The sequence below is a fragment of the Chroicocephalus ridibundus genome, chromosome 1, assembly GCF_963924245.1.
Source record: "Chroicocephalus ridibundus chromosome 1, bChrRid1.1, whole genome shotgun sequence".
NCBI classification, from domain to species: Eukaryota; Metazoa; Chordata; class Aves; order Charadriiformes; family Laridae; genus Chroicocephalus; species Chroicocephalus ridibundus.
In genome coordinates, this window is record NC_086284.1 from 206562922 (window position 1) to 206581002 (window position 18081).

At 39.7% G+C, this 18081-nt stretch overlaps 1 protein-coding gene across 7 annotated transcripts in view; it reads left to right on the plus strand.

Annotated features, from left to right (window-relative positions):
* Positions 1-18081, plus strand: part of SLC26A5 (solute carrier family 26 member 5) — a 36102-nt gene that overhangs the window by 8436 nt on the left and 9585 nt on the right. For 4 of the 7 annotated variants that reach the window (XM_063323490.1, XM_063323491.1, XM_063323488.1 and 1 more), the window contains exons 2-12: positions 3641-3873; positions 4068-4281; positions 6024-6163; positions 8980-9090; positions 9646-9827; positions 10358-10522; positions 13321-13473; positions 15034-15116; positions 15210-15357; positions 17062-17175; positions 17479-17556. In XM_063323490.1, the coding sequence (XP_063179560.1) occupies positions 3858-3873; positions 4068-4281; positions 6024-6163; positions 8980-9090; positions 9646-9827; positions 10358-10522; positions 13321-13473; positions 15034-15116; positions 15210-15357; positions 17062-17175; positions 17479-17556 (1404 nt within the window). In that variant the 5' untranslated portion in view covers positions 3641-3857. Of the gene's footprint in view, positions 1-3640; positions 3949-4067; positions 4282-6023; positions 6164-8979; positions 9091-9645; positions 9828-10357; positions 10523-13320; positions 13474-15033; positions 15117-15209; positions 15358-17061; positions 17176-17478; positions 17557-18081 lie in introns of those variants that run through there. The other 3 variants (XM_063323486.1, XM_063323489.1, XM_063323487.1) reach the window with 2 other exon arrangements.

Sequence of the window (18081 nt, forward strand, 5' to 3'; positions counted from 1 at the left end):
ACAAGTACACACACATGGCTAGTCAGGACTTCCCAGGTCCCATAGCTGACCCTCCTGTGCTGCTCTGGACTGGTGGAGATGAGCTTTGATGGGCTGATAGACCTGGAAGTAGCCCAGCAGGGTGTTACCCAGGTTCCCTGTCCTGCCACTGTCTCTCAGAGCAACTCTCTGGGTGTGCAGAGAAGCTTTTGTCACACAACCCAACACAGTTTATGTAGCCATCTTGCCTTTCTGTGCAGAGTAAAGTGGAAATTTTGTCTGTCTAAAAGCTGTATAGGAAATCAAGGTCCTGATTTTTTTGTTTGTTTGTTTTGCCAAAGGTTCACCAATAAAGCTCCTGTAGTGCATTTCTTAGCTTAGGACCCACAGAAGGAAAATTCTGTTGGCTTTACAAGTTATTTCTAAATTTGTGAAGCTTCACATGAAGGCTGCAGTTCTAAACCATCTATTCATTAGTGGATTTAGTGGGAGTAGTGGAGAAGGAATGAGGATAAGCACAGTCCAAGAAAACTAGGAGAACACATTCCTTATGACCCCACCCAGTCATTTTACACCTTTGTGTTTGTTTTAAAAAAAAAAAAACAAACAAACTTTTATTCTGGCTTGGTATAATTCTATAATCTCTCAAGGTGATAAGTGGAAGGGCATAGGGCACTGGGGAATGAGTCCAGAGGGGAAAGAAATAAATGAGAGAAGATGTGGTTCCTAAAATTGCCTCATTTTTTGTGTCTAGCCTGTTCAGACAGTAGGAACAGACCTTGCAATAACTCTCCTTTTCAGTGTACATTTGGGAGAGCATATTTTACATAGAGTGGCAGTATTTCTACCAGCCTTTTGTCTGATAGTAGTCACCTGTATTTCTAAGCTTAAAGATACAAAATACTTTCATAGACTTTGCAGTTCATAATCAAACTTGTGATTCCCCAGCACAGATGTGGTTTTCTAGTATAACGCTATACTAGTACTGTCCACTCATGCTTTTCCACTATTTCAAGCAACTCTGCGCTTAGCCACCAGAAGAAAGGTTTTCTGCCCTTTTAAAACAGGCAAGTCAATGGATCTGCCATTGACTCCCCCCATTGCATTAGGTAATTCAGATACATTCAGGTTAGATACACAAGGTTGGGAGCAAAAGTGCCTCATTTTGTAATTATAGGCCTATTAAAGCTGCAATAGTCACACACGACACTATTCTTCATGTCTCCAGCTTTTTTTTTCCTTTTGTCCCCATAGTCAAATTTTGAATCTAAAGAACAGCAGCCAAATCATTGTCCTTATAAATTTTATGGCTGCATTCTAATTCATGTGGACTAGATAAAAAAAACTGCCCTCTACCAGTGTAGACTATCAGTGTAGATGGCTTGACAGCCCTGCTTTATTGTCTAAGACTGGGAAGAGAAAGTACTTAATTATCACTGATAGTGTTATAAATTGATGTTTCCTTCACACTTTCTTTTTTTTTTTAGCACCTTCAATTTGATAATAGCAGTAAAGACATAAGAACAGGCCTTTATCAGTCAGATAAAGAATTGCCACTGTTTAAGTCTTTCACGTACAGCTTTTAACTACTTCAGCTTAACCCTTATCTGGCTGATAAGATTAATGGCAGTGTTTCTTAATAACTTTTTAATTTTATTCTTACTGTTAAGTTCAAAGGTTGTTCAAGAGCAGTATTCGCCTATTAATTGAGATTCAGATGCCCAGAGTTTGCGTTTCTTTTCCTTTGGATAAAGGTCTGGGAATTTTCTGAAATCACAGTGGTACGCTTTATCTTTATTAAGATGACAGTACCTACTTTTGCAAGGCTGAGTTTCCAAGCCTTGTATATCTCTATTGGCAACTTGTTGTAACCTTATTCAGCAAACACTTGGAGAGACACTTCAATCAGACACAAAATGCTGCTATTTTGCTACTTTGTGGACAATGCATATAATCTGTTGTAAACACAAGCATCTCAATCCGTGCTCTGTGTGTACTTTTGCACCTTGAAAATCAGCCAGCTCTCCTAGACCCTTCTTCTCTTAGGACCAGGGGCTTTGAGCAACCTGGTATAGTGGAAGGTGTCCCTGCCAATGTTAGGGGGTTGGAACTAGATGATCTTTAAAGTCTCTTCCAACCCAAACCATTCTATGATTCTGTATCCCATGGGATTCTTCTAAGCAGGTCCCTGAACAGGCCAAAGTCTGCTCTCCTGAAGTCTGGGGCTGTAAGCCTGCTACATGTCTTGTTTCTCTCAGGATCCTGAACTCCACCATCTCATGGTCACTGCCCCCAGGCTTCATGTTCCTGACCAGTTCTTCCTTGTTTGTAAGTATCAGGTCCAGCAGAGCACGTCTTCTTGTCAGTTCCTTCATCACCTGTGGCAGGGAACTATCATCACTGCACCTCAGAAGGCTCCTGGATTGCTTGTGACCTGCTGTGTTGCCCTTCCAGCAGACACTAGAGTGGTTAAAAGTTTCAGTTTCGTTGGCCAGAAGTTAATACACTAGGATTCATGGGTAGCTTACTGTCTGTAACAGGGCAAGATGTGAAGTAGGAAGTGGTATTTGTGGGTAGGTGGACATTGACATGCAAAAAAAGTGCTACAGATGTTAGTGGCCAAACATACATCTTAGTATGGACGTCATTGCTGTAAATATGAAATAAGATACATATGATAATGGGGGGGGGGGGAAGAGGGCTCCTCAGATGGGAATTGCTCGTAGAATGATCCTATTCTAATGTTGACTAGCTCAAAATCTACAGGAAGGGAAAATCATAATGCTGAAAGTTACGTATGCTAAACGATAACATGGAAAGATGTAAAAGAATCTTAAAAGGTGTTTCAGGATTACAAAGGTAAAAAGCTCTGATAGTACCCTTGTTTGTAAGAACAGTATCATATCAAGTTTTAAGTACCTTATTTCACACAATAAAGCTGAAGTAAATCTTAAACGTGCCGTAAAGAAAAATTTATAATTTTCATAAAAATATCCTTTTGTGACTGACCATGTAGGGGAAATTGCTTATGAAATAATGAGAACTGAAGAGATGCTAGGTCGTGTCTGTCCTGGAAGGCAGAGGATAGCAAGCCCTGGATGGAAAATTCCAGGACCTTTGTCAAACTGAAGGCGTAGAAAGCAATATTGGTATTTTGCTGCCAGGCAGACTGTATTTGCTGAATCAGAACATGGGGCCAGTCGTGGTTAGCTTTGTCTGAGTGTTTAAGTAGCAATTTGTTTAATTTCTGCATGGTAACCCTTTTCTCGGAAAATATTGATGTACAGCTAAAAACTAAACACCTCTGGGTTAGCTGCCTTGGTTGAAGGCAAACACATGCTTAAGTGACTTGTTGGACCTGAGCCCAAGGGCCTTGTTCACAATTATGGCTCCGTTTCCCATTGCACTCATGTTCTGTCATCAAATGTAGAGCTAGCCAGCAGCTCTGCCTAACGATATAGCAGTCCTGTCATTTTGCTCATAATTTGGAGTTATGTTTCTTGCCCCATATTTCTAGAAGCAGCCAACATGGGGTAAAGGAATTAACAGAGTATCTCCTCAACATGTTCAGATGTTTATGGCACTGAAGCAAACAGATAAATAGATGTTTACAAACCTTCTGGCTAGTTTTTTTTTTTACATCACATGACTTCTGTTTCAGTGGGTGCAGGACTGAAAATAGCAGTAAATGGCACATCCATTGAAAGAGTAACTTTTTGAAAGTAGTGAATTGTGCATCCTTGAGGTGCTTTCTGGAAAAAGAAGCCTCTGAAACCGAGGGAGAAGAAAGCAGTTGGATAAGCTTCCAGGAACAACTGGCTCTCTGGAAGAAAGAAGTGACTTTCTCAGTGTTGAAATTGGAGTTCTGTCTTTTGGAGATGGACGTGACAGTTTGTGAGTAAGCAGGAAGTAACTCAGCAATAAAGTAATCTCCCTTCAGCACTGGTGTTTCCTTTAAAAAACGAGGAGGTAAAATTCAGATAAGCATGACTATAACCTTGCCTCTAGTTTGTCAAAATACATTCTTTGAAAGGAAATGCCAAATCCAAGGTTAAAAAAGTAACCAAACTTATTTTGTCTGCAACCAGGTTTTTCAGTGGAGAGTGTGAAACTGTTCTTCCGTGGTTCCTGCTCCGTGAGATCAATTATGGAACATGTTCAAGAACATGAGGTATCTCTTGAGCAAACCCCGAGGTATTGTGTGGAGAGACCAATATATAACGAGGAGCTCTTGCAAGGACAGCTGCACAGACAAGAAAGAACATCTCAGACTTTAAGGCAGAAGATTGCACATTCTTGTCGGTAGGGTTGTTTTCTTATCTTTCTTTTATTGGTTAGAAATATTCTAATTCTTAATTAATTCATGCACATAGCTGGTAATCTCTTCAAAGAAACGTAAAAGATAAAAGTACTAGTTCTACTTTGATTATTCAGCAAGACTGATGAAGTTGTATATGTGGTTTTATATGCTAAATTAGTTGAATTGCCTTCATCAATGTGCAAATGAAAAATATGCAGCATAGGAATGTGAAGTATTAGTCAAGTCATGTGATGTGAATTCATAAGACCCAGAAAAATATCTGTCTTTTTTAAAACGTGGAAATACTTAACGGCCAAATTTGTGCTTCGCATGATCCTTTCAGGGAAGAAGAATGGAAATATATGACAGCTGTGCAGAAGTCTAAATTATTAGTCTAATAAGGGTTTAATAGAGGCATTCTGTAGCTTTTAACTAAATGCCTTGGAATCTGAGTATCATCTGGTTAGACAGGAAATGTCTTTAACGGTGCAACTCTTGCTCTGTGGTACCAGAAGATAATGAAAAGAAACTTATTCAAGTTACGTTCTCAATGGCTTTACGTTTATCGATGCTTCATTTGCAGAGTTGATTTAATTTCCTGGTAGATCCTTGTTCTGCAGGACAACAAATGATTTCTGCCTGGGTGCTTGTCTGTAAAATATTCCTGTTCACCTGATTTGACATTTGGAGATTTGTTTTGGTTAATGATATGACCATTCTAATGGTAATGGCACCTAATTCCATGTCAGAAAACTGACCTATCCTGAATAAAAAATATGCGGATTAAAATCCTCCTGAACTATGACTTCTCGTGATTTGCTAAACATACAGAAGTGTGGATGACTCTCATTCCTCTCACTTGCAGCAATAAGCTTCTTCACTATGCGATTCAATCCCATGAGAATTCAGAAATGTTAACAAATATCTGGAGTTCTCTTGCAGTTTTCCTACACAGAAAAGCATTTATATGATCCCTGTGTTATACTTTTACCCAAGGTTAGACTTTCTTACCACAGTACAATCAAAGTATGATTCATGGCAGTACTGGATAGAGATATATATTTCCTGTCTCTATTCATTTGTCATGAGTCAGGGCTTCAAAAGGTTAATAACTCTGCTAAGAGACACAAGGATCAGTGTTACTGGTGTCAGTGCCTTTTTTTTCAGGGTAAGGAAGTGTTATGTTCTCAAATAGCCTTCAAGTTAGCCTATCAGTACCAGCGATAGTAACATGCATTAGTAAAATAGTTTGGTTTTTTAAAAAAAAAAAAAACAAAACACAATAATATAAAATGTTATAATCAAAAAAGTATAAAACACACAAATAGTAAATAAAAATAGGAAAAAGAATCGCAAAGTACTTTGATGAATGAAAACCACTATCAGAAAGCAAGTTGTCCTCAGGAGATTATTACAAGGAATGATCTCAGCAAAAAGTGTTGTGTGTGACTGCTCAGATATGCATGGACTTGAACAGTTTCACTTCCCACTGACCTCCAGTCTCACAAGACTGTGATTCTCTTCTCCAGTTCCATAAGGTTTGTGAACAGCAAACAGCATGTGATAAAGGGCTAAATTAACTGAAGTCATAGTTGTTTGTGCTTAAGCTTTGTCTAGAAATTACTGTTATCAAGGGTCTAAGCCTGCCGTTAATGGAGCTGTTTCCCTGCATAGGGATGAAAGACAATTTTTTTCGACTGCCCCTGCTAGTGTCTAACTTTTTCTTTCTGCTTTGTATTTTCAGTTGCTCTTCTAAGAAAGCCAAGTCTCATCTTTACAGATGCTTACCGATTTTAAACTGGCTTCCCCGTTACCCAGTGAAGGAGTACTTATTAGGAGACATTATCTCAGGTATAAGCACTGGGGTTATGCAGCTTCCTCAAGGTGAGTGTCTCTCTGGATTTATTTATACTCTTTACTTTTTCTGTGCATTCTTTTATGGTAGTGCTTGGCTTCCTGAACAGGTGCTCATAAGAACAGGATGTGTATTTCAGGCATGTGTTGGAGACCAACACAGCATTCTGCAGACCAGCCCATAACGATGATTCCCTTAAAACTGCAAGTCAGTGATACAAAGCAAACTCTGAAAGAAACTTACCTCTCCAATCAATGATAACAGCGCTCAATGACAGAAAAACTTTTGGCAGTTTAAGTGCATGTCTAAACCTTTGCTAAATACATTGGTTATTTTCTGATCTCCTCATCCTGAGAGTTGTAGCAAATTTCGTACAGAGGGTAGCCCTATCTAATAATGTTTCATGAGAGCAAGTGTTGCAAAGTAACCAAACTAAATTCAACCAGAGAGGAACGTGCAACAAATCAGAGATTGATCCCTCTTTCTCTTAAAACTAGAAGTCACCAGTTTAAGCTGGAACCATACTAGTGGGCAATGATTTACATGGTGGAAATAAATCAAAAGTATCTTCTATAACAAGATTGCAAATCTGTGGAATTTCTATTAAATTACTTGGAAGTTTCACCACAAGTGGAGCCTGGCCCTGAAGCGGGAGCAGGCTCTGTGGAAGATGAAAAGAAAGCCAGTGTTCACTCTTCTGTTCAGCTCTTGGTGGCTGGACCAATGGAATCTTTTATTCAGCCTAACTAACACCTTACTATTACCAGTTTCAGAACTGCTATAAGGTTAGAAAGTGACAGCATTTTTACAGCAGTATCATTATGGGGTGCTCTGGGAATGACAGCTTCATGACAGCTGCCACAGTCCCAGTAGATTTCCCCAGAAGGTCTTGGAGTAGAGAGAATTGTTGAATTTGTGCAGCGCCCAGTTCAGTGGAGTCCTCATGATAAGGGTAATGTAATTAAGCATGTATAATTTTACTTGGCATTTTTGGCTTATTGCATATTTCCACCTCTCTCATTCCACTTTAGGCTGAGGCAGGTCTGAAGAATGAATCTGTAAATCCAAGAAGCCTAGATTTTAATTGGTGGTAACCCATGAAAGCAATGGAATATCCTAACTTAGTCTGTACAATTGACTGACTACAATTTCTGCAGCTTCCCCGTTTTGTGTAATTTTTTATAATTAAGGATATTTTTTCTTACACAAATATAAACATTGGCTTATCTTAAACTATTAAGTAATGTCAGGCAAATCTGTCATATACTGGACACAAACATTACTGGTTGTATACTGAAGCACAGTTTATGTGGTGACCAGATAAGGACAGTAAAATTTAAGTGGTCAGCAGTGAACTTTATACTTAATTTTGTGACTTTGTTTTAAACTAAACATTATTCTTTTCTTTGGTGACTGCAGACATGCCCTTGAACTGCTCCTAATCTTTCCCTTTCTAAAAAGACAAAAATTGAACTTTTATTTTTCTGGAATGGATGTAATTATAGCAAGCATGAGTTCAAAGAAGCCTGGGAATCATTCCAGGCAGAACTACAATGACCAGGGTGTTTGAGCCATGAACTCCTGTCATGTCAATATCTCTTTATTTCCTTGGCACTGACATCCTTTAAAATGCCAGGACAAATTAAAAGGAAAAGGAATAAAAGGGTGTTTGGATCAGGAGCTTCACATAGACCCACCCTCCTGCTTTTGAAACCACTTATTTTCAGTTCTGGTCACTTGTACTGTTAAGTTCATCACTGTATTACAGGCCAGGCTGTTATAGTACAGAGTGTTCTGTTTATACTCTGGGCATGAGAGGTGGCCCTGGGGCCACAGGATATATGTAGAATGAGTTTCAGAAATACTTAATGATGAGCTTAGTGCTGCAAGGAATAATTGATATCAGCAGTCCAGTTCTGATAGGAATGTGAATTTTTGGTCAGGACTGAGACATTGCTTAGTGCATGAGCAAGGCTGTGTGAGCTGTTAAACTGCACAAGACCGTGCTTGCGTGACACAGAAGATCCCTTCTTGTTTTTGTTCCTTCATGGTAGCCTTATGCTTTGTGTCTCAATTTAGCAATAAATTAGTAGGAAGAGGTGATTTTCAGTATCACTGTTTCTCCTTGGTGGGTGAACCATTGCTTCCTTTTGTAATTTGCTCTGTTGCCGTGCTTACCAGTCCCACCTACAAATAGAAGTGGTGTGGATCATACTTCCACTACGTGGAACTGGACAGGGCTCAATAACAAAAAGGACTTCATTTTTGGGAAGAATATGAGACTGTATAAGCTCTATGACTTTACAGATTGTAAGCAATGCTTTTCTGCTTATTTTACATTTTGGAGCATGTTTTGCGGAAACATAAACTGTTATTTCATCCCACTCGTTCTGGGGTGATGGAGGAGGGAAGTGTTTAATCAGTTGTAGATTACCATGAAGATCACGTCTGATTAGAAAAGGAGGAGAAAAATCAAACGTGTCCTGCTGGTTATGGGGTTTTGTGTGTCTTTATTACATTCTTTGACAGATGAAAACAAAAGCAACATTGGCGAAACAATGCGTGCACCAGGGCACGGATGTACCCTCAAACACACACACACCTGCAGTGCCTTTAATTATAGACTTCTGGTTTCCTGACTCAAACCATCAGGTTTCTAGGCACTGCTCTACAGTATTATACATATTAAAGAGTATTCTCTGCAAGACTTCTTGTTTTTTAAACCTGCGATATGTCACTAGATTTCCTGTTAGGCGAGTTCAATTTTAGTAGGGTTAAATCCTTTTGCTTCAGATGGTTTCTTTCTATTATTTACCTAACGTACTTATTTGTGTCTGTTTTCTAGGTTTAGCCTATGCTTTGCTGGCAGCTGTTCCCCCGGTATTTGGCCTATATTCTTCATTTTATCCTGTCTTTCTATATACTTTTTTTGGAACCTCCAAGCACATATCAATAGGTATATCTGAATGGATAACTGAAAGTCTGTGTGTGTGTGCGCACGCATGTGTGTTTAATAAGATAGTAAAAAATAAAATTGGAGAAATAGAAAGTGTAGTTGTTTTCCATAAATTCAAATTTAAGTGAATAGGAGAAACACAACTGTGTCAAACATTTTTTATTGTTAACTTATCCATTCTACTTAGGAGGGAATAGAAGAGCATCTTTTATCAGACTAGATCTGGAAGTGTGTGCTGTGAACTCCTGAACTATAATTTCATTGCTGCGGTCAGCTGGTCTGTGTGGCCAGGATGAATTTTTAATTTGCATAACAGAACTGAGAAAGAAAAAAATTATGGTGCTTACTTACCATAGAGGCATATGTTTACCATCTTACTAGCTTAAATGGTGCTGAGTACTGGAGCAGATTTTGAGACTAAAAAATACAATATTCAGGTAGAAAACTCCATTATATTTTAATTCCACATATCTCTTAATAAGAACAACTTCTAAAAGAAAAGAAAAAAAACCACAAGGATTTTAACTAATTATTTTCCTCTCCCTCTTATTTCAGGCACCTTTGCTGTGATTAGTATGATGGTTGGTGGCGTTGCTGTGAGACAAGTGCCTGATGAAGTGATATCTGTAGGCTATAATTCTACTAATGTTACAGATTCCCTTGAATATTTTGATGCTAGGAATATGAAGAGAGTACAGGTAGCTGTGACTCTCGCCTTTCTTTCAGGAATTATCCAGGTATGTACTTGCAGTTTGCTGTAAGGGCAAGTTGAGATGCTGCTGCCAGACTGGCAGTTGCAAGGGGAGCTGGGTCATGGTGGATCCCCTGTCAATAGACTTGTGCTCCAGCACTGCACTCTGTAGAATACAGGCCGCTTCATGGCAGCCACAGAACAGAAGTGGGGAGGGATACATTGGAGGCAAGCCTTTGTCTGGCATCTTGGCTTGACTGGGAAAAATGGGACCTCCCCCCTCTCTTTTTTTCCTATCCCATCAGAAAAACTCAACCTGGTGGTCTCTAATGCGTCCATAAATGCATACAAACACCTATGTTTACGCATATCCCACATTGCACCTGCCAGTGGCACGGAAGATTTGGTGCATTGGTGGCTGCTTATTGAACTGTGGCTTTAGAAAGGCCGAGTTCAAGTTTGCCTGATCTGGCTTTGGCATCGAGGTAAAAGGTGTCCTGTGGCCTGTCTGCTATATAGTGCTGACGTTCAGGCTACAGTGGGAATCACACGGTTAATATTTCTCTTCTTCATTAGTTGTGTTTAGGTCTCCTTCGATTTGGATTTGTAGCCATCTATCTAACGGAGCCTCTGGTGCGAGGATTTACTACTGCTGCTGCAGTTCATGTCTTTACTTCTCAATTAAAGTATCTTCTTGGCATTAAGACTAGCCGATACAGTGGACCTCTCTCAGTTGTATACGTGAGTAACTGCACTTACTATACATGCAAATTCTGCATTGTCTGAATCTAGTAATTAAGCAATTAAGATTTTTCCTTTTTTTTTTTTTTTTAATTATCTTGGCACTAAGTAGAATAATGCTTCAGTATTCAAAACTGGATATGAGGTATTTAAGTGCCATAGCAATATATAAGCATCTTAAAGTGCAGCTTGGGTGCGACCTGATAGATCAGCACAGTCTGAGATGAGCAGATTTTAGGATTCTGCTAAATGTCATTTTGTAATATGAACAGATAATGTTCATTGAAGCAAGTCTCGTATACATCATGGGAAAATGTGCTATTACAATGCTTCACTGGACACCAGACATGTTTTGCAAAGCTAGGAAATGTTATTCTCAGAACCTTGCCCAGTCGCTATTTCTTTAATTTCACACGCAATTCCTGGTGGGCGTATTCTTCATTTCCTGTTTGTAAGCTCTTTTGTAGTGTGGTTGGACACAAAGTGCTGTGTCATCATAGATGTATCTGTTCTTTAGAGCAGTGGGAAAAACTACTTTGAAATAAGGACACTCAGTGTAAAACATTGCTATTTGTCAAAGACCCTAAGCACTACAACTGATTGTTCAGAGCGTGTAGGGATCCAGTATTTGACGTAGCTCATAGCCTAATCTTCCACTTCCACCTTCTGTCTAACACATTAGTGATGCAAGAGCACAGAAGAAAAACCACAAAGTGTAAAGCTATGATTTGGTTAGTAGGACTTAAGTAAAACCAAAAACTCTTGTTCACTTGAATTTAAAATTGACAGTTGTTCTCTGAAAAAAATGTAATGGATCCCATGCAGCAAATTACTTGTTTAAAGGGACATTTCTAATTGAAATTAAAATGGGTTAAAAACTGGCTGGATGGCCGTGCCCAGAGAGTTGTGAATAATGGGGTGAAATCCTCTTGGTGGCCAGTCACCAGTGGTGTCCCTCAGGGCTCAGTTTTGGGCCTGGTTTTGTTTAATATCTTTATCAATGATCTGGATGAGGGGATTGAGTGCACCCTCAGTAAGTTTGCAGATGACACCAAACTAGATGGGAGTGTTGGTCTGCTTGAGGGTAGGAAGGCTCTCCAGAGGGACCTGGACAGGCTGGATCAATGGACCAAGGCCAATTGTATGAGGTTTAATAAGGCCAAGTGCTGGGTCCTGCATTTCAGTCACAACAACCCCAAGCAACGCTACAGGCTTGGGGAAGAGTGGCTGGAGAGCTGCCCGGCAGAAAAGGCCCTGGGGGTGCTGGTGGACGGCCAGCTTAACAGGAGCCAGCAGTGTGCCCAGGTGGCCAAGAAGGCCAACAGCATTCTGGCTTGTATCAGGAATAGCGTGGCCAGCAGGAGCAGGGAAGTGATGGTGCCTCTGTACTCGGCACTGGTGAGGCCTCACCTCGAGTGCTGTGTTCAGTTCTGGGCCCCTCTGTACAAGAGGGACATGGAAGTGCTGGAGCGTGTCCAGAGGAGAGCTACCAGGCTGGTGAAGGGTCTGGAGACCAGGTCATATGAGGAGGGTCTGAGGGAGCTGGGCATGTTTAGCCTATGATTTCTATGATTCTATGAAATCACAACCAAGGCTTTTAACTTTTTATGAGCATTATTTTTCTGCAGTTATAAACAGGCAGAGTTAAAATGCATCTGAATCTGATTTGCCTGCCAGTCTAGGAAGACCCAAATTGTTATCACAAAATCAATGCTCTGGTTTTTGCAGACAAGAAATCCTGAGTGGAAGAATAGAGAAGATCTCAGATATCTGTTAAAAGCTTTTGAGCAGATTGATGGCTCAGCAATAAGGAAGCTTCAGGATTTCAACTACATGGAGACTATAGAAAATACTTTGTGGGAATCTTTTTTGTATATTTGTGCAGATACAACAAACCTTTTGGAAACAAGACTGCACTAATGATTAACTCCTAAACTTGCTGTTTAGTTTGCTAATCCAGAAACCAGAAGTACTAACTGCCAAACAAATAGGAGGAAAGCTATACATTCAAGATGTACTGCCAGGACATCTTGACTGTATAATATCCTGATAGTTGCTGTAATTTTCCTTCTGTTTAAAGAAGGGTTTGTACATCTTTCAAAGACCTCTCCAGTGGTGTGGGTTTTTTCTTTTTTTTTTTTTTAAATGCAGTAGAGGGGGGTAATTGCGAGGGGAATCATTTACCTTGTATCAACTTGAGTGCTCCAGCAAGCTTTCTTTCCTAACACCATTTTAATAGCATTCTCAACTAAAAGATATTTGGAATAATGGCTAGTTCAGCAGTGTTGCAAGTTCGCTGTTATTTAATCATATTGCTATGGTAACCTCAATGGTTGTATCAGCAGCTTTATCGTTTTAGAATGGTTTATGCAGCTTTAAGTAGATGTGACCTGCCAAAGAATATTTGAAGGTATTAGAAGGGGTTAGCACTTACTGCTTTCAGGTAGCTGCCAGTATGAAAAATGTGTGAAAATGTTGAGGATAAAAGACATGGTTTAGTTTAGACTTTTTCCCTTGTGATAGTTTTTTCCTCTAAATGTTTGCTCCGTTTGAGGAAGACTGGTATTGTAAATGATTGCAAGCGCATCTCCCTAACTGAGATACTCTGAACTTCTGTGTTTTGCAGGAACAGTGGGGATTTTGGTGAGGCACTGATTCACTGTGGTTATAAATGCAGACTAAAAACACAGCTGAACAGTGTATAATTTGCTCTTTTGTGGAAATTTCCTAAGAAAATAAATTCATTTGAACCAATATGATCTTCATGGAGTAATTATGATACTTCTGTTGTGTTACAGAGCATAGCTGCTGTGCTTTCAAAAATAACAACGACAAATATTGCTGCATTGATTGTTGGATTAACGTGCATTGTTCTATTGTTGATTGGCAAGGAAATCAATCTCCGGTTTAAGAAGAAGCTCCCAGTTCCTATTCCTATGGAGATCATTGTGGTAAGCCAGTTGTGAAATTCTGTAGCTAAATTATATAACTATTCTAAAGCTGTAGAAACGATCTCATTTTCTGTCAAGTCTTATTGAGCTTTAGAGTAACTTCTGTTGAACATAATTCATTTGAGGCTTGATCCACTTGAGGGTTTGGAGGCTCATAAGGTTAGGGACTGACATACCCGAGTTTTAGACGTAAAGTCCAAAAGAAGAATTGAAAACCCAGTTAAACACCCATAGTCCCCTATGGCAATGGATAGGTAGAGGTTTGTTGTAAAATCCTTTCTATCCTGGAGTTTTGATACCTTATGATTCTCTGCAAGCCATGCCTCTGAGTGGCATTTCCCACTTGGAGTCCAAGAGCTCAGAACCCCCTCCTGAAGGAAGGTGCTTACAGATGCCTGTTTCAAAGGTTCTGCAGGGCTTACTTGCTTTTTAAAATGCAGTGGTGGAGAGAAGAGCAGAACCAGTGGGACTTGCTCCTTAACCTTCCTTTCTCTGTTTCTGAGACTGTTAACTGACTGCAGCCATATAGCGGCCTTCCAGTACCTAAAGGGGGCCTACAGGAAAGATGGGGAAGGACTCTTTATCAGGGAATGTAGCAATAGGACGAGGAGTAATGGTTTTAAACTGAAAGAGGGGAGATCTAGATTGGATATTAGGAAAAAATTCTTTACTGTGGGGGTGGTGAGACACTGGAACAGGTTGCCCAGAGAAGTTCTGGATGCTCCGTTCCTGAAAGTGTTCAAGACCAGGCTGGATGGGGCTTTGAGCAGCCTGGTCTAGTGGGAGGTGTCCCTGCCAATGGCAGGGGGGTTGGAACTAGACGATCTTTAAGGTCCCTTGTAACCCAAACTATTCTATGATTCTCTGAATGACTACTCTAAAATACAGGGATAAATACACACAAAGCCCACATATCTCAGATAACATTTCACCTTTAAAAGTGGTTGGATTTAAAAATGAGTTCCTGGGTTAACTAGAGCTCTCAAACAATCTGCACAAAATCAGAGCTGAGAAAGGGAATAACTGAAGGTATGAGTACAATGTAGGTAGAAGGAACAAAGAAAAGGGATGCTGTTGAGGTATGATGGAGGTGGTGTAATAGGGTATTGTTTGATAGTAACGCAATAGCAAAACAATTTTACACCTGTTCCTTTCACTGCTGCTGCAGCAATTCTCTTTACAGATAGAATGTATGTTACGCATATGAAGATATGGCAGTGCAGACGTCCTTGGCTTGTCCTTGCATTTAATTTCCCAATGCACTATTCTACCAGATCTTGGCTCAGGCTAAGGGAATTTGAGTGACTCAGATCATACCGTAGCATGTTCCATTTAACTGTTTCCAAGAAAACTTCATAGTGGGGCCTGAACATGACGGAGGGAAAATTGCGATACTTCCTCCTTTTTATCTGATTCTTTACCCCTTAACTTTTAGAAAACTGATTGACAAAATAAATGTAATCCTTTGTGTGTATTATTCATAATCAGATAACTATTAGTTCTTCAGGTGGCTTTATCTCTTTCTAGCTGATGTTTACAAATGTGTTTGTGGATTTTTAGGTAATTATTGGCACAGGAGTTTCAGCTGGAATGAATCTGAGTGAGTCATACAGAGTGGATGTTGTTGGGAACATTCCTCAAGGGTAGGGATCATATATTCTTATTCAAACTGTACCTTTTCCAATGGCATGCAGCTTTTATTATAGTAATTTTTAAATATTTATTTCATCTCCAAGGTTACGTGCACCAGCAGTTCCTGATATTCAGCTCATCCCAGCAATATTTGTGGATGCGATAGCAATAGCGATAGTTGGATTTTCAATGGCTGTATCAATGGCCAAGATCTTTGCCCTTAAACATGGTTACACCATTGATGGGAATCAGGTAAAAGTGTTGGTGTTGTTTTGTTGAAAATTCTCAGTAGCACCTTTGTCATATCATTCAAGTAGAATGGGATACTGGATAAAAATGAGTTTTTCTTTCATAGTGGAATCGGGTCAGGTTTTTGACAGCCTACACATTTAAATGCCAGGAATTATTTTAAGTTCTGGCTGTATTTTAATAACCAGTTTCACTTTTAGCTTCATTTTGTGAATGTTGCTTCTGTTTGACTTGGACCTATGCATGAATATTAATTGTTGGGACAGATGTTACTGAACCTACTGTCCTGATAGGCAGCTACTTTATCTCTGCCTTCTGTAACAGAGTGAAGCATAGAGTTTCCATGTGATAAATACAATGCCTATGTGTCAAAGAACTGGTATCTAACGTTTAAAAATTCCAGTTATGTTTTATAGCTTCTTTTTATTCCCACCCATTACAAATAGGCAGATCATCATTTCCTGGGGCAGCAATTGGCCCTGTCCATAGTTTCACTCATGATGTATCTCATGATTTGAGTGATACAGACTGTGGTTAAGGGACTCTCTAAAACTAAAATGATATGTCATCCTCACCTACTCTGTCCTTGCAATTTGGAATCAATATTGCAATCGGATTATCGGTTGATATCATTGTGGTGTCAAGGGAGACAAAGAGTTCATAAGCTGTAAGTCATTTCCTAGAGCAAGCATCTGACATGGCACAGATCAGCTGTTCCCCCTTCTGTCTTCCTCTGAGAGTAAATGGAGTTTAAATTACTTTTGTCTACAGAATTTTACATCTGGTCAGATGAATCTCATCCTGCATGTCATTGTTCTCTGTTACCCAAAGGGAGAAGAGGACAAATCCACAGCCACATGATACCAGCAATATTTACGTTAGTTGAAGTAACCATTGCTGACCTGAGTTAAGCATCTAGATCTTTTCCTCAGGAGGTGCCAGATGCTACTTCACCTGGATGTTAAACTATAGAACAGGATGCAGTGCATGCTGAGTGTTTAAATGAATCAAAAAAGGATTATACCTTTGCAAAGAGAAAAACTCATTGAGAACTATTGAAAATGTATAACTCAAATCACTTCAGTTACAAATAGCAGGGTGCAGAGTAATCTGGGGAGGCCTTATTACAAGCACATACTTTCTTAGGCATCAAACTACAATACTAAGGTGGATGGAGTTCTGATCTCACTCACAGTAATGGTTCTCATGTGGGATCTTCCTGATGAAGCAGTAGAGACACATTGTTTTTTTCTTGTACAGCAATGGATTACCACCCATGGAAACACAGCCAAGGCTGCTCTTGGTTCTAATAGTACTAAACAGATAGTTTAGGGTGGGAAGCAAAGAACAGTGTTTGTATGACAAACAATTCTCCATGTATATTCATGGTTAAAATTCAAGTTATTCCTCAAGTTGAAGAAATCCTTAAAACACGCAATGCTGTCATTCATTTTAGTTTTCAGTCAGACTCATTACTGTAACATTTAAGGATGGGAAATGTCTCCAGCACTTCCTCAGATACTTTATTTAGCAGATGATTTAACATGCATCAACTTGTGCGTGTGTCAGAACCACAAGTATAACCTCCAATAAGGTTGCTAGAAAGCATTGTAAATAAGATGTAGTTATCAATATGGACAGATAGCTCCAGCTTTGTACAGTTGCTACATATAACTGCCTTTTGTTTTGCGCTATTGTTTAACACAGGAACTTATTGCCTTGGGAATATGCAATTCTGTGGGGTCATTCTTCCAAAGCTTTTCAGTCACTTGCTCAATGTCTCGGAGTCTTGTTCAGGAAAGCACCGGTGGGAAAACTCAGGTAGGTAAATCCAAATTTTGAGCCAAACAAAGTTTGCTTTTTAAAGCTCCAAAGCTAAAGTCTGAAGCTTTACTAGATTACCAGATTTCCCTGCCTGGGCCAAAAGGAATAACTGGAGTTTTTCCATCTTTCAAATCCAGATTGGGCCAGGATAGAAAGCTGCACAACAGCCAAATTGCGTGAACTGAGTGGGAGGGATCAAAAGAACAACCAGCCTTTTGAAACGCATGAGAGGGGTTAGCTAATCAGTAACACTGCCCTTTCAGGACACTTAGAAATTAATTTCTGGCTTCTTTTGTTCAGATTGCAGGTGCTCTCTCTTCAGTTATGGTTCTGTTGGTAATTGTGGCTATTGGATACCTCTTTGAACCGCTTCCACAGGTAAGGGAGTTTTGCCTGCTAGGCATTGCATTGTCAGCGAACAAAGACCAGTGAGTGTCGCTTAAAATAGAGATTGTGGGATGATTAGTAAGCAACACAGTCAGGCCTTGATCCAGAAGCCTTTACATTTTGTATGCATTTTTGCTGTAAGTTAGACTAGAAATTAATAATACTTTGAAGGATCTAGCATGCTTTTTGTTATTGTGTTTAATATTGGACATTCTGGATTCTGTCCTTTAGAACATAAAAATGATACATTCAGGCAGTTCCCCTCTAGAATCATTTCGGTTGGAAAAGACCTTTAAGATCATTGAGTCCAACTGTAAATCTAACACTGTCAAGCCCACCACTAAACCATGTCCCTCAGCACCACATCTACACATCTTTTAAATATCTCCAGGGATGGTGACTCAACCACTTCCCTAGGCAGCATGTTCCAATGCCTGACAACCCTTTTCAGTGGAGGATTTTTTTCCTAATAGCCAATCTGAACTTCCCCTGGTGCAGCTTAAGGCCGTTTCCTCT